At 44.3% G+C, this 15,070-nt stretch overlaps 1 protein-coding gene across 24 annotated transcripts in view; it reads left to right on the top strand.

The window, feature by feature from the left end:
• The window catches only part of PECAM1 (platelet and endothelial cell adhesion molecule 1), a 129,939-nt gene that overhangs the window by 55,243 nt on the left and 59,626 nt on the right, over positions 1–15,070 (top strand). For all 24 annotated transcript variants that reach the window (XM_069541776.1, XM_069541777.1, XM_069541774.1 and 21 more), the window contains 3 exons: positions 2,966–3,241; positions 9,324–9,572; positions 11,416–11,691. In XM_069541776.1, the coding sequence (XP_069397877.1) occupies positions 2,966–3,241; positions 9,324–9,572; positions 11,416–11,691 (801 nt within the window). The remainder of the gene's footprint in view (positions 1–2,965; positions 3,242–9,323; positions 9,573–11,415; positions 11,692–15,070) is intronic.

Raw genomic sequence — 15,070 nt, 5'->3', positions numbered from 1 at the left:
GCCAAAAAAATAATGGAACAACAATTGAGAAAAAAAAAATGAACCTCTGCTTTTGGCGCCTTCACTTTTGCCCATTGTGTGTACATAATGCTATATTGTATGTGTATATATTTCCTGTATAGTATTATGTGTGTATATGTATATATATAGTATTATGTATATACAACTTTTTTATTGTAGTTCATGGTGTGGGTTAAATTTTTAGAAAATACAGTACTATATAAAGTGACAATTCTTCACAGTAAGTATCAACACTTAGAGAAAGTCCTTTGTATGGTATTCTAGACTTATTCTGCTCATTCATCATGTGCACACACAGTTTTCACTTGTTTATCTTTGTTTTTACCAAAAAAAAAAAAAGAGCGAGAGAGCTGTCAAACATTCTATCTTATAACTTTTTCTTAACAAATACAGTATAGATGTACTTTTGTCCATATCAGGAAATACAGATCTTTACCATTTTAGTGAAAACTCAGAATCCTGTTGTAAGGATATGCTCATTTCATTTTAGTTTTTTAAATTAATTTATTTTCTGAAAGTGAAAGAAGGTTTTATTCAGGGAGGGAACGCACTCCATAGACAGAGTGTGGGCCGTCTCAGAAGGTGACAGTCACCGGCCTCATTTTATGTTGATGGACATTTAGGCATTTTTTTCCCACTTGTTTGATCTTAAGACAATCTTGCAGTGAACATTCTTATAACTTCTATATTTTCGTATCTTATTTTTTATGTGTCAGATTCTCTTTTTATTGAATTATTTATTTCTTTATGTTTGGCTGTGCTGGGTCTTTGTTTCTCTAGTTTCAGGGTGTAGGGACTACTCTAGTTCTGATGTGCAGGCTTCTCATTGTGGTGGCTTCTCTTGGTGAAGAACATGAGCTCTAGGGCATACAGGCTCCGGTAATTGTGGCACACAGCTTCGTTGCTCTGTGGCATGTGGAATCTTCCTGGACCAGAGATTGAACCCATGTCCTCTGCTTTGGCAGGCAGATTCTTAACCATTGGACCACCAGGGAAGTCCCTGTGTCAAATTCTTGATTCAAATGTTTTGTGTATTTTCGGTGTTGAAAAATATCACCAATGCGCTCCTCCAAAAGGATAAACATTTCCATCAAAATTGTTCATTTGCCCATATCCTGGCTTCCCTGGTGGCTCAGAGGTTAAAGCGTCTGCCTCTAATGCAGGAGACCTGGGTTCAATCCCTAGGTCAGGAAGATCCTCTAGAGAAGGAAATGGCCACCCACTCCAGTATTCTTGCCTGGAGAATCCCATGGATGGAGGAGCCTGGTGGGCTACAGTCCACGGGGTCGCAAAGAGTCGAACACGGCTGAGCGACTTAACTTTCAACTAACTTTCATCAACACAGTATATTATTGATGTTTTCTCTATTGATGTTTTATCTTTTACTGACTGCCTTGTGAGCAGCTTGCAGGATCTCAGTCCTCAGTCAGGGATTGAACCTGGGCCACAGTAGTGAAAGCACCGAATGTTAACCACTAGACTGCCAGGGAGCTCCCAATATTTTTGTTATTTTTGACAGTCTATTATAATTGAAGCACAATGGCATATCACTACTGTGATTTGTATTTCTTTGGTCTTTAGTGAGGTTGAGTACGCTTTTTACATTTGTAAATGTATGCTTTTACATCCCTTCATGCCTCTCTATTCACATACACTTTGCCCATATTTGCCTACTGCTTCTGATTGATTTGTTTGAGCCCTTTATAGATTAAAGGAATGAGCTCTTTGTCAGGTGCTATGCAAAAATTTACCCAGTTTGTCACTTGTCTTTATTTTTTACTTCCATGAAAAAGCTTTCAATCTTTAGTTAAAATCAAAGTTACACATCTTTTTTCCTTATGGTATCAATTTATGCATCTTTTTTTTTTTACGGTATCCAGTTTTATGATTCATACCTAAAGTTCCTCCATGCTCCAAGATTATTAAAGCAAAAAAATGCACCTCTGTTTTCTTTTACTGTTTCTGTGGTTTAATTTTTTTTCCCTCTTGTGCATTTAGATCTCTGATACATTGAGTTTGGGTGTCAGGAAAAAAATCTTTAGTTATTATCAAGCTACCCCAGAGGGTATTATTGAATGTCCTAAAAGATGCCATCTCTTTTTTTTGATTCTTACTCAGGAAAATAAACTCCTTTTTTTTTTTTTTTTTAGTGATAGTTTTTTATTGTGAATTTAAATGACTTTACAGTAAAAAAAAAAAGTTTACGAATATTAAAGTAGTAGGTCACTTTAAATTTACTTTTGGCGTTTTTTTAATATCCTTATCTGTATTTTACGTGGCTGTAATTGGTGTATACACTCCCTTACGCTCTGCTGGGTGTTTTGGTGGAAGCAAAGGCCTGACTCTACTTCCCTCACCATGTCCAAACCCTAATGTCTGACCCATATTTTATTAAAAGTGTTTTCCAAACGGCTTGAGTCATGAAATCAATTTAGTTAGTCACAACCAGCATTTTTAAGAAAGAAATAGAATAGACTAGAAAACACTTTGCAGGGAGATATGGCATTATTTAAAAATTCATTTCCATGAAGCTGAACTTTGGAAAGCAAGGGAATATCTAAGCTGAAATGCCAGAGGTCCATGAAATGGTATGAGAGTTACCTAGAAAATCCTTGGTGGGCAGGAGAGGGGTCTGATTCTCACTGCTGTGATTATTTCTGAAGTCATTTGAAAAATGTTCTTCAGATGAGATGTAGGTTTGACCTTTGGGAAGCTCAAAGTTAGAGAAGTGAAATTAAGAAGGCTGAAGATGCAAGAGCGAGTGGGAGGGAGGGAGCACCAGAGCAGCCTAGGTGAAGGGTTTTGAGAGGAAAGGTTGAATTTTTTTTTTAATTAATAAGGAAAAACTGGTTGGCATCCAAAAGCACAGAAAAGGGGAGGGAAGTGCCTTTTCTCCTCACCCGGATTTGAACCTGAGTCCAACCAGCCTGTCCTCTTCTCGTAGAATCCTTCTCTAATCCCAAGTTCCACATCATCCCCGAGGGAAAGATCACAGAAGGAGATGACCTCCAGGTCAAGTGCACCGTTCAGGTGACGCACCAGGCCCAGTCATTCCCGGAAATCATCATCCAGAAGGACAGGGAGATTGTCGCGCACAACAGCCTCAGCAGCGAGGCTGTGTACTCCGTGATGGCCACGACAGAGCACAACGGCAACTACACGTGCAAAGTGGAAGCCAGTCGCATATCCAAAGTCAGCAGCGTCGTGGTCAACATCACAGGTAGGGCTGCTGCAGGGCGTCGGCACGTGGCGGGCTCGCGAGGTGTCTGTGCTGGAATCCGGACTGGGCAGTGAGAGCTGGTTCTTCTGCTCCCGCTGGTCTGAATGGATGTGCTCAGGCAGGGCCGTGGTGCTCGTGGGGAGAAAGTCAGTGCAGAGTGAGTCAGCAGTCCGCTGTGGTGCTTGAGGGTGCAGGTTGGGCCATCAGATCCCAGCCGGGCCTCTCAGTACATCTGTGACCTTGAGTGAGTGCCTGACCGTCTCCTTGCTACAGTTCTGACAGTGGAGTGATGATAGCACTGCAGGACTGTTATAAGGACTAAACGCCATCGCCTTTCCTACAGAGCCGTGCACAGAGTAAGCACTCAGCAAGTGTTAGCTGATGTTTCTGTTATTATGTCACATTTTTCTTCCCTTTGTGCCAAGTACTGTGCTAGATCTCTACATCCCTGTGGAGGTCCTAAGACAGGGTCAGGAGCAAGAAAGCATTCAGTTCAGCTCAGTTCAGTCACTCAGTCGTGTCCGACTCTTTGCAACCCCATGAATCGCAGCACGCCAGGCCTCCCTGTCCATCACCAACTCCCGGAGTTCACTCAGACTCAAGTCCATCGAGTCAGTGACGCCATCCACCCATCTCATCCTCTGTCATCCCCTTCTCCTCCTGCCCCCAATCCCTCCCAGCCTCAGAGTCTTTTCCAATGAGTCAACTCTTCGCATGAGGTGGCCAAAGTACTGGAGTTTCAGCTTTAGCACCATTCCTTCCAAAGAACACCCAGAGGTAGACTCAAAAATAATAGTCACAGTTCCTCTTTGTTGAATACTCTTTGCCTGGTTTACATACATTTTCATTTCAAGCGCATAATTATGCCATAAAGTAAGTATTATGATGCTGGCTTTATGGATGTAGAAACTGGAGCTGAGAAGTCAGGTCACTCACCTAATGATTACAGGATTGCTGAGTGGCAGAGCAAGAGTTACCCACCGGCTTGTTAGATTTCCAAACCCATGTACTTAGGAAGTTCCCCTGGATGCCTTTCTTCTTTACGTGGCTTTACTTTTCATTTATTTATTTAGTTTAATTTGGGGGCTGTACTAAGTCTTCATCAGAGAAGGAAACGGCAACCCACTCCAGTGTTCTGGCCTGGAGAATCACGTGGACAGAGGAGCCTGGTGGGCTGCAGTCCATGGGGTTGCAAGGAGTTGGACACAGCAGAGCACACACAGACACAAGTCTTCACTGCCACGTTCTGGCTTCTCTAGCTGCAGTACGCGGGCTTAGTTGCCCTGCTGCGGCTGAGATCCCTGACTAGGGATCGAACTCATGCCCCCTGCAGCAGAAGCATAGGGTCTTTTTCTTTTTCAATTGGAGGCTAATTACTTTACAATTGTGGTGGTTTTTGCCATACATTGACATGAATCAGCCATGTGTGTACATCATGTGTTCCCCATCCTGAACCCCCCTCCCACCTCCCTCCCCATCCCATTCCTCAGGGTCATCCCAGTGCCAGCCCTGAGCACCCTGTCTCATGCATCGAACCTGGGCTGGCGATCTGTTTCACATGTGATAATATACATGTTTCAATGCTATTCCCTCAGATCATCCCACCCTCGCCTTCTCCCACAGAGTCCAGAAGACTGTTCTATACATCTGTGTCTCGTTTGCTGTCTCTTTTGCATATAGGTTCATCATTACCATCTTTCTAAATTCCATATATATGTGTTAGTATACTGCATTGGTGTTTTTCTTTCTGACTTTCTTCACTCTGTATAATAGGCTCCAGTTTCATCCACCACATTAGAACTGATTCAAATATATTCTTTTTAATGGCTGAGTGGTATTCCATTGTGTAAATGTACCACAGTTTTCTTATCCATTCATCTGCTGATGGATATCTAGGTTGCTTCCATGTCCTGGCTATTATAAACAGTGCTGCGAGAAGCGCAGGGTCTTAACCGCTGAATGGCCAGGGAAGTCCCTACCTGACTTTACTTTTCAAAACAGCGTTTACTAGGGAAAAAAGAAAAAATGTACTCTATCTCCCCCTGTATATTAAATATCTTTAGGCCCTAGAATGTTAAGGTGATGAGTGTATTATCTATTTTATCAGGTGCTATATCGCTAAGAGCTGAACAGTACCTGCCATACAGTAGGCTTTCAATACATATTTGTTGGATGAACAGGTGAGCATTGGGTGACAGTGTTCCAGAGGCAGAGAGAGTCAGCACTTTTTGGTTCCCAAGTGAAAGTGTTCATTCATTCATCATGCATTTGCTCATTTACTGAAAGCCTCCTCTGTGTCAATAGAGACTATACAGTCACAGCAACAGTGCCCAGTATCATAGGTAGGCTGCCAACCAACCCAGCTAGGTGACTGGCAGGTGTTGGATCCTGCTGGTCTATACCAGGTTGGCTCTTGCTAGCTATTTAGTTTATTATCGATAATGGCAAATATTTTGATGGCATATTTTTTTAAGATAAAATATAATTATCTTATTAGAGAACAGTACTCAGTTCAACATATATTGAGCATCTTCTGTGTGCTGGGCTACTTTTTGGGGACCTAGGGAGCTGCCCTATGCAGCTTTGAAGAATTTCACAGACATAAATAGATGATGAGAATGTGATGCAATGATCAGCTCTGTTAAAGAGATGGTTGTATGGTCATGGGAGCAGCAGGGACCACGTGGCATACACAAGGGCAATTTCAGGGCTTAGAGCAGCACTCCAACCCCTCGGACCAGGCTACTTTAGGGAAACATGAGGCATCTTTGGACCACAAGATACTATTGTTGTAGCTGATCCCACATCAGAAGTTTGAGTCACGCTGAGTCAATCAGAAGGCGAGGCTCCCTGGCCCAAGAAAGCACAGGATTAGGCTTGGCTGGCCCTTCCCATCCCCTCAGTCTGATGCTCTGTGCTCCTGTTCCATGTAGAGCTGCCGGAGCCATGCCAGGGCTGGCAGGCAACTCCCCCACCTTCAAGAGCTGCAAGCCCTTGGACCTGGCTCCAGGCCCACTTCTGAAGCCTATTCTCCACTCCCCTGTTGGTATTAAGCCTCTCTATGAGTGGTTCTATAAAGTGATGTTGGAGGCTCACAATGATTTTGTGGACATCAAGATCATTGAACTAGTAATTTGTCTTTGGCTTGAAAGTGGATTTCCATCACCTCTCACCGTTCACATTTTCAGACCCAGGTGCTGCCAGGACTCCTGACTCTGTCCTGTCATCTCATCTCTACAATCACACCCTCATTCTGACCCCTCACAGCAGGATGTCAAGCATCTCTGCTCCAGTTCATCCTTCGACAAACCTGTGGGAGAAGCACCTATTTGGCTTAATTATTCCTGGGCTCTATGGGCTTCCTTGGTGGCTCAGTTGGTCAAAAACAAAAACAAAAAACCCTGCCTGCCAATGCAGGAGATGAAAGAGACCTGGGTTTCATCCCTGGGTCAGGAAGAACCCCCGGAGAAGGGCATGGCAACCCACTCCAGTATTCTTCCCTAGAAAATTCCATGGACAGAGGAGCCTGGCAGGCTACAGTCCACAGGCTCGCAAAGAGTTGGACATGACTGAGCACGCACGCATGCACACACATACACACACACATACTTGCACACACACACATACACACCTTTACCTTGACTCCAGCCCCTTCCAAACATCTCACCTGACTCTGCCTGGAATATTCTTTCTGCTTGGTCACTGGAAGACCTCTATTGTCCTTAAAGACCAAGCCCCAGATCTCCCTCTAGGAACCTCCCAGGAAGAGTCCCATGGTCACATCTCAGTTCCCATCACACTCGTCTCCTGTCTACAGGTCAAGAGTCACTGTAAAGATTTAGCATCTGTCTCCATCATCCTGGGTGAGCTCTGGAGGGTCTGTGGCTCAATGCGTCTGACAACATTGATACTTAGCACAGAGCCTGGCATGTTATAGGAACTCAGTAAATATTTGCTCAGCGAGTGAACAAAAGACATCCTTATTAACCCGAGTGATGGTCCAGCAGTTCTGTTTACGACACTCCTTTACAAACAGATTATTCCCTAACAACATCTCATTCTTAACTCTAAACCACTGTCCACCTACCCCAGCAAGATGTTTTGTATTTTTTGCATTTTTGTTTACTTATTTTTTAGTGTGGAATCATTTCTGTGGGATTCTTCCTGAGGTGTTTTTTTTGTTTTTTGTTTTTTTTTAAACTTTTTTGGTATTTGTCCAGTGAGATTGTAAAGCCCTTAAGGAGGTCAATTTCTTTCTTTTTTGCCTACTCCTAACCTAGAGCTTTGTTTTATTTCATTTTATTTCATTTGGCTGTGCCTGGTCTTAGTTGTGGCATGCTGGATTTTAGTTGCCCCTTTTCGTTGCGGCATGTGGGATCTAGTTCCCTGACCAGGGATTGAACCCAGGCCCCATGTGTTGGGAGCATAGGGTCTTAGCCACTGGATCACCAGAGAAGTCCCCTAACCTCAAGCTTTTGATGGCGATCTGAAAAGAGGTAAGTCGATGTTCATTATATGGAAGGAAGGAGGGGTGGAATGTGCCTCACTGAATTAATTATTAGGAGATCACCTGACTTACAGTGTTATTTTATTCTCTATCAAGGAAACTAAGAAGACACCACGTACTCATCATAATTATGATGGAAATGACTTCCATTTCCATCCATGGAATATCAGTGATGACCACAACAGTGTTGGTTTTTACTTCCAAACCTGTATGGCAGATCAAATCCTAAGTTTAGAGCCAAAGGTAGAATTTGACCCCTGAGTCCTGATTGCATTCTCAAACCCCTAAAGAGGTTTTCTAGGGGAAATTTCACGTCTCCATCTCTTTCTCAATACAAAGATAGTCTCAAGTGCCACCGGCTCCTTTTCCTTTCTGCTTCAAGGGTCATAACCATGGAGTCAGTGCACATTTGCTTACATGAAGGAGCCAAGTCCGCAAAGGTTAAGTGGCTAATTAGTAATTCCTCTGTGGCTGAAAACAAACATTTACCATTATTATAAAATACTGGTATTGTTCAGGGAATATTTGTATTAGGAGATCGATGAAACTTCTTGAAAGTCAACCACAGCCTTTAGTACTCTCGATATCCAATCTACATTACGATGCTAATAACTCCTTCCAGTAGCATAGAATGTGGAAACTTACCAAGTACTTGGCCTTGGGAGGCTTCAGGTGGCGTCTTCATGCTCCTCCATGGGAAGTGCTGGAGGAATGGCGGGCAAGCTGCCGCTTCTCCCCAGCTCTACAGCATCTCTCTGCTTCAAGCCCAGACTACATTCTCTCCTGCTTCCAGTCTGGGCCCCTCCAACTCCATTCTCCTTCCAGAGATCTCCCTACAAAACACATCTGAAGCTATCCCCGTGACCCAGACCGCCCATGGCTCCCGTTGTCCTGAGGGTATAGTCCACACTTTTAAAAATGTGATTCTCAAGTTCCCTGAAGATCTGCAAGCCTTCTTTTTCTTCTCCCACAGCGTCCCAGGCTGCCTGAACTTTCAGGTGCCTGAACCTCTTGTCAGACCTTCCATATGTTATTTTCTGTTCCTGTGATACTTTCCATCTTTGCCTGGATAACTTACCCCAGGAGTTTTCTCCTGATTCTTCAAGCCTAGGTTCCATGTCCCCTCTATAGGCTCTACTGCAAACACTCTGAAGAGTCGCCCATGAGACTTAAGCACTGTTTCTTTTTTTGCTGCTGCCTCTCCTCTGCCAAGCACAGAGATGGCCTGAGATAAATACTAGTGGGATGAAATGAATGAGGGGATGAATAAACAAGTGAATGCCTGAGTCATTACTTGCCACATTACAAATTGCCAAAGTTCTCTAATCCGTGTCTGTAAGATAAATTGGGTTAATGAGGGAGGCAAACCTGCCATTGGAATCCCAGGAGAAGAATGAACCCCGGCTTGTGAATTGTGTGATCATCAGGTTCATGAGAAGCAAAGGGAAACTTAGGGCAGGAAGTGGGGAACTGGTTCTCCCAGAAGCGCCTGGGCCACAGTCCTCTCCATACAGGGGACTGGGGAGCTGGTACCCACAAACATCTCACCCCATTCCCACTCACTGTTCTTTTCAGAGCTGTTTTCCAAGCCTAAGCTGGAGTCTTCAGCCACACATCTGGACCAGGGCGAAAATCTGAATCTGTGGTGCTCCATCCCAGGAGCACCTCCGGCCAACTTCACCATCCAGAAGGGAGGCATGACTGTGTCACAGACTCAAAATTTCAGCAAGAGAGTGGCAGAGTGGGACAGTGGATTATACACCTGTGTGGCGGGCGTCGGCAGGGTGGTCAAGAGAAGCAACACAGTCCAGATAACTGTGTGTGGTGAGTGTGTCCTCACTGGCCCTGAGAGCCTCTGGACTGAATGGGAGAAAGGGAATTTATCTCCAGCCACCACCTTCTCTAGTCTGAAGATGGTTCAGACTGAGGCAGGATAAAAACCCAGGGGATGGGGGACGGGGATTTGGGGAGAGAGGAGTGAAAACAAGAGGCTGAATAGCAGCAAGTGGGTGTTTCTGTTCAGGGTACAGGTGAGCTGCATCAGAATCAATGTCATTGGCAAAAGTCACACGTGTGGCTTTGTTGTGGCTGTGTGCTGATGAAGTGGCCTCTGAATCCACAGGATTCTGCTGCTTGAACAGGTGCTCACCCAAAGGGTCAGGGAGGAAACACTGCTTAGTCAACGCTAAGCTTTAAGATTTTAGGGTTTTTTTTTGCCATACCGCCTGGTAAACGGGATCTTAGTTCCCTAACCAGGGATTGAGCCTTCACCCTCTGCAGTGGAAGCTTGGAGTCTTAACCACTGGACTGGCAGGGAAGTCCCTAAGTTCCAGTTTTTGATTCTTCTCTTGTCTGGGACCCCCTACTGGGTAGAAGTAGATATCTGGACCGCTTAGACCTTGGCTTCTCAGACTCGAATGTGCACAAAACACCTGGTTACAGCGCAGGTTAGATTGGGGTCAGGTTTTGTGTCTTTAACCAGCGTCTTGGAGATGCTGGTGCTGCTGGGCCCCGGACCACACTTTGAGAAGCGGGATGTCAAGCTGTGACTGTCACTGTTCTTATTCAATAGTCATGGTCCTTCAGTTGAGCCTTCAGTGTAAATCCAGACTCAGGATTCAGTCTCAACCGAAGCAGGATTTTAGCAGTCCTCTACCGGATAAGGAAATAATATGCAAGACAAATGTGGGTCATTCCATTGTAATTCTTTGTGTTGTTGTAGTTCTTGTGAGGAGGTCATTTCATCATATTAGCTTTATAAATAAGCTAATTTCTAAATAATGGCCTAGGATAATTCTTGTTTCTGAGGCATGAAACTTACTATCAGGAGAGGATGAGGCACTGAGAATTTGTTTTAAAATATATTGTTGGATACTTGTTACATTTTTTTTTAACATTTTTCTTCTATCTTTCTCAATACAAAGAAAGAGATGTGAATGTGTGTGTATGTGTGCATAAGACATGTGAACATATAAGCATATATTTAGGGGGTTATAATGTTTTTCCTGAATTTGTGTCATCCTTTTTTGTTTATATTATTCTCTTTCCCTCTCTCTCCTCAAGAATCTTAAAGGAGTCCCCTAAAGATAGACATGGCAGCAGGCATTTTATTTTATTATTTTTTAAGTTAATTTTTATCAGAATATAGTTGACTTGCAATGTTGCATTAGTTTCAGCTATATAGCAAAATGAATCAGTAATACATAATAGATATCCACTCTTTTTTATATTTCATTCCCATATAGGCGATTACAGAATACTGCATAGAGTTCCTTGTACTATACCATAGGTCCTTATTCGTTACCTCTTTTGCATATGGTAGTGTGTATATATCAATCCAAGTCTCTCAATTTATCCCTCCCACTCCCCGCCCCCTTCCCCCTGTGGTAACCGTAAGTTTGTTTTCTACATCTGTGAGTCTTTTTCTGTTTTATAAATAGGTTCATTGGTACCCTTTTTTAAGATCCCACATGTAAGCAACATTATATGATATTTGTCTTTCTCTACCTGACGTACTTCACTAAGTGTGGCAATCTCTGGGTCCAGGCAGGCATTTTAAATTAGAGCAATGATAGAGAAAGCCAAGCCCAGAGTTTGCAGAAGGAACACGTTGGGCTGGATGTTTTGTCTCAGATTGTTTTTTTTCTCTCTTCCTCTGTCATTCTAGAAATGCTTTCCAAGCCCAGTATTTTTCATGACTCCAGGTCTGAGGTGATAAAAGGACAGACCATTGAAGTCAGTTGTCAGTCCATAAACGGAACGGCGCCCATTTTTTATCAGCTTTCAAACACAAGTAAGCCTGTGGCGAATCAGAGCATGGGCTCAAATGAGCCGGCAATATTCCGAGATAAACCCACGAAAGATGTAGAATACTGGTGCAGTGCAGATAACTGCCATTCCCACAGCAAGATGTTCAGCGAAGTTCTGCGAGTCAAGGTGATAGGTAAGTCTCTGTGCTGCGAGAAGAATCCACGGGGGACTGAGGTTTTAGTTCACACTTTCAAAGGTTTGGGAGTGGACAAGAGAAGTGGATGGTACTTGTGCAAAGTCCATAAACATGACAGGCGCCAAGCGGGACCAAAGCCCAAGTAACTGGGGCTGGAAAATATCTGGTGATTATCAGCGTGGCTGGCATCATCTATTTTCAGAAACTTTCAAGTGAACTGTTGAAATATAAGTACAGTGTCCCAACTTGAGGAAGCACAAAAGTTGTGCTTTGGGGTTCCCTTAGCATCTGCTCCTTTTCATTTATTTATTTGGCTGTGCTGGGTCTTACGTGCAGCAGCATGTAGAATCTTTAGTTGTGGCATACGGGATCTAGTTCCCCAACCAGGGATCCAACCCGGGCCGCCTGCATTGGGAGCACAGAGTCTTAGCCACTGGATCACAGGGAAGTTCCATCTGCTCCTTTTTATAGTCATCTTTATGTATTTTTGATCGTGCTGGGCCTTCACTGCTAAGCGTCTCTTCTCTAGTTGTGGTGAGTGGGAGCTACCCTTTGTGGCAGTCTGTGGGCTTCTCACTGCGGTGGCTCTTCTTGTTTCAGAGCACGGCTCTAGGCACTTGGGCTGCGTTAGTTGCAGCTCCCGGGCTCTAGGGCACAGGCTCAATTGTTGTGGCACACGGGCTTAGCTGCTCTGCAGCATGTGAGATCTTCCTGGACCAGGGATTGAACCTGCATATCCTGCATTGGCAGGTGGATTCTTTACCACTGAGCCAGCAGGGAAGTCCCCGTTTGTCCCTTTTTAGATAAACTGACAGTCCTCTCTGGGAAACGTAGACCAGAGTTCTCTACCATGGACGCTGGACCCCTGGCAGGGCAAATTCTGTCATGTGTGGAAATCTCAGCGGTCAGAGCTGCAAGCTAGCAGTCACTGGAACTCTCATACTCAAGAGAAACATACCATTGTCCTGGGGTGAATAATTTTCCTTGAGCCTTGGTCTTGTACCTTTCAGAAGGTCTTAGGAATGCCATTACTTGCATCTCTGAGATGTTCTGCATCTTGTTGTAAAAAGCTTAATAAGGCTTCTTCTTCCTCCTTGTTGTTTAAGGACTGCTTATTTACACGTGCCATGTGGACATCTTGAGTTGGGTAGTGATACCTCCTATAATTTTTTTTCGAGGGGGCATACTAGTCGGCTGGCAGGATCTCAGTTCCCTGGCCAGGGATTTAACCCATGTCCCCTGCAGTGAAAACCCAGAATCCTAATTTCTAAGCCATCAGGGGACTCCCTGATTCCTCCTACTATTAATGTATAGCCTAAGAGTAACTATGTGGGAGGCCTAGGTTTGATCCCTGGGTTGGGAAGGTCCCCTGGAGAAGGGAAAGGCTACCCACTCCAGTATTCAGGCCTAGAGAATTCCATGGACTGTATGGTCCATGGAGTCACCAAGAGTCAGACACAACTGTGTGCCCTTCACTTCACTTCACTGAGTAACTGTACTTCTCAAATTAGCATTGGTAGCTAATAAGGACCTCACGCCATAGGTCGTAACAACAACAAAAAAAAGAAGATACATTCTTTGTATCTCCTGATTAAATAGTGAAGAAACATTTTAACGTATTTGAATAATAATGCAAATAAATATTTAAAAAATGTTACCAGGCAACACATTATTAACTCTCCTTACAGTGATGATAATAGGAATTAAGGGCATGAAAATATCATCTAGCTTGAGTAGGAAGAGCTGGGCCAGGAACTAAGGCTCGGTGATGGGTAGGCAGAGAGGGCTCAAGATGGTCTCTAGCCTAGTCAAATAGGTGATTAAAAGGCTCCATGGGGCAGCTCAAAAGGCTGGGGATGGATGACTGGAAAGTAAGTTTGGGAATGGAGAGTCATTGGATATAAACTTGTAGAGTAACTGAGCCTAACTGTTAGGGCATCAGTTGCCAGTCAGAGGAGCTGGGGCTTTGTCCTGTGTGCAGTGAAGAGCTAGAAGAAGGAAGGAGGGCATGCTGAGAATTGGTTCTTGGTCCCATCAGTTAGAAGGGGTGGGGGCTTTAAACCTTATAGTGCTTTAAGAAGCTAACGTAGAAGTCCATGTGAAACTCTTGGTTTTCAGCAGGTCAGTATTGGACTTCCCCTCTGGTCTAGTGGTTAAAAATCCATCTGCCAGTGCAGGTTGGATCCCTGGTCCGGGAAGATTCCACGTGCCACGGGGCAACTTCGGCCGTGGGCCACAGCTACTGATACCCACATGTTCTAGAGTCCACACTCCAAAACAAGAGAAGCCATCTCAATGAGAAGCCCTTGCACCACAACTAGAGAAAGTCTGCATGCAGCAGCAAAAACCCAGGGCTACCAAAAATCAATGAATTAAGAAAATAAACTGGGTCAATATTAGTGGCTAATGTTTATGAGCACCGATAATATGTCCAACCCTGTGTGAACTATGCTAGTAAATTAGTCCCATTCACACTTATAATAGCCATGTAAGCACCATATTCATATCATCCTTATTTTACAACGAGGCAACTAGGGCTTAAGATAAACAGCTGGTAGCCAGTAATGCTCGGAATTTTGGCCAGGCATTCTGGCTCCTAAGCCTGGCTTGTCACCACCTCCTTGTGCTTCACAAGAAGAGAGGCTGTCAGGTCAGGCTGCACCATTCAGGAGCCTTCCTTGTGATCGACTCCTGCCATCCCACACCAGGCCAGGTGCTCCCTTTTGTTGGATCAGCAGCTCCATGGTCTGGCCACCCCCTGCACTCACAAGAGAGTGGTTCATAAATCAGATATTGGTCTGCTGATCAGTTCATTATCCCACTAATAGTAATGTACTTGGGAAGACAGTTTAGGCTCAGAATTTTGGTGGCTAAACATGGGATAAAGGGGGCTATAGGAGGAAGGTGAGTTCTGCTCAGATCTGCTGGGAGTGAGAGGCTGGCAGGGCTTCTTGGTGGAAATGCACAGGTTAAAGTCAAGACACAAAATTCAGGAGAGTAAGCTGGACTAGGACTATGTATCTAAGCTTTAGATACTGTGTGTTTATGCATTAAATGTGCAAATAGAAGCTATCATTTAGGTGAAATCACCAAAGATGAGAAGGGAGATGGCAAACTGAGGACTGAATTTTGCAGAAAGTCCGAATGTAGGGAGCAAAAATTGATGAATAAAGAGGAAGCGCCAGGTGAGGAGGTAAGAGAATCAGAGTGAGGCTTCACAGGAGCCCAGGGGTAGCTGAATTCCAAAGGAAGGGCTGGGTGACAAGTGAGAGCTGTAGGGAGGCCAAGGATGGACAGACAGGAAGAACATCCAACATGGATTTGACCTGCAGGAAACCCGGGGATGAGTTAGTTGGGAATCAGGTGACCTTGGAGT

Source organism: Ovis canadensis, chromosome 11 (genome assembly GCF_042477335.2).
Source record: "Ovis canadensis isolate MfBH-ARS-UI-01 breed Bighorn chromosome 11, ARS-UI_OviCan_v2, whole genome shotgun sequence".
NCBI classification, from domain to species: domain Eukaryota; kingdom Metazoa; phylum Chordata; class Mammalia; order Artiodactyla; family Bovidae; genus Ovis; species Ovis canadensis.
This window is presented reverse-complemented; position numbering and strand designations above follow the sequence as displayed.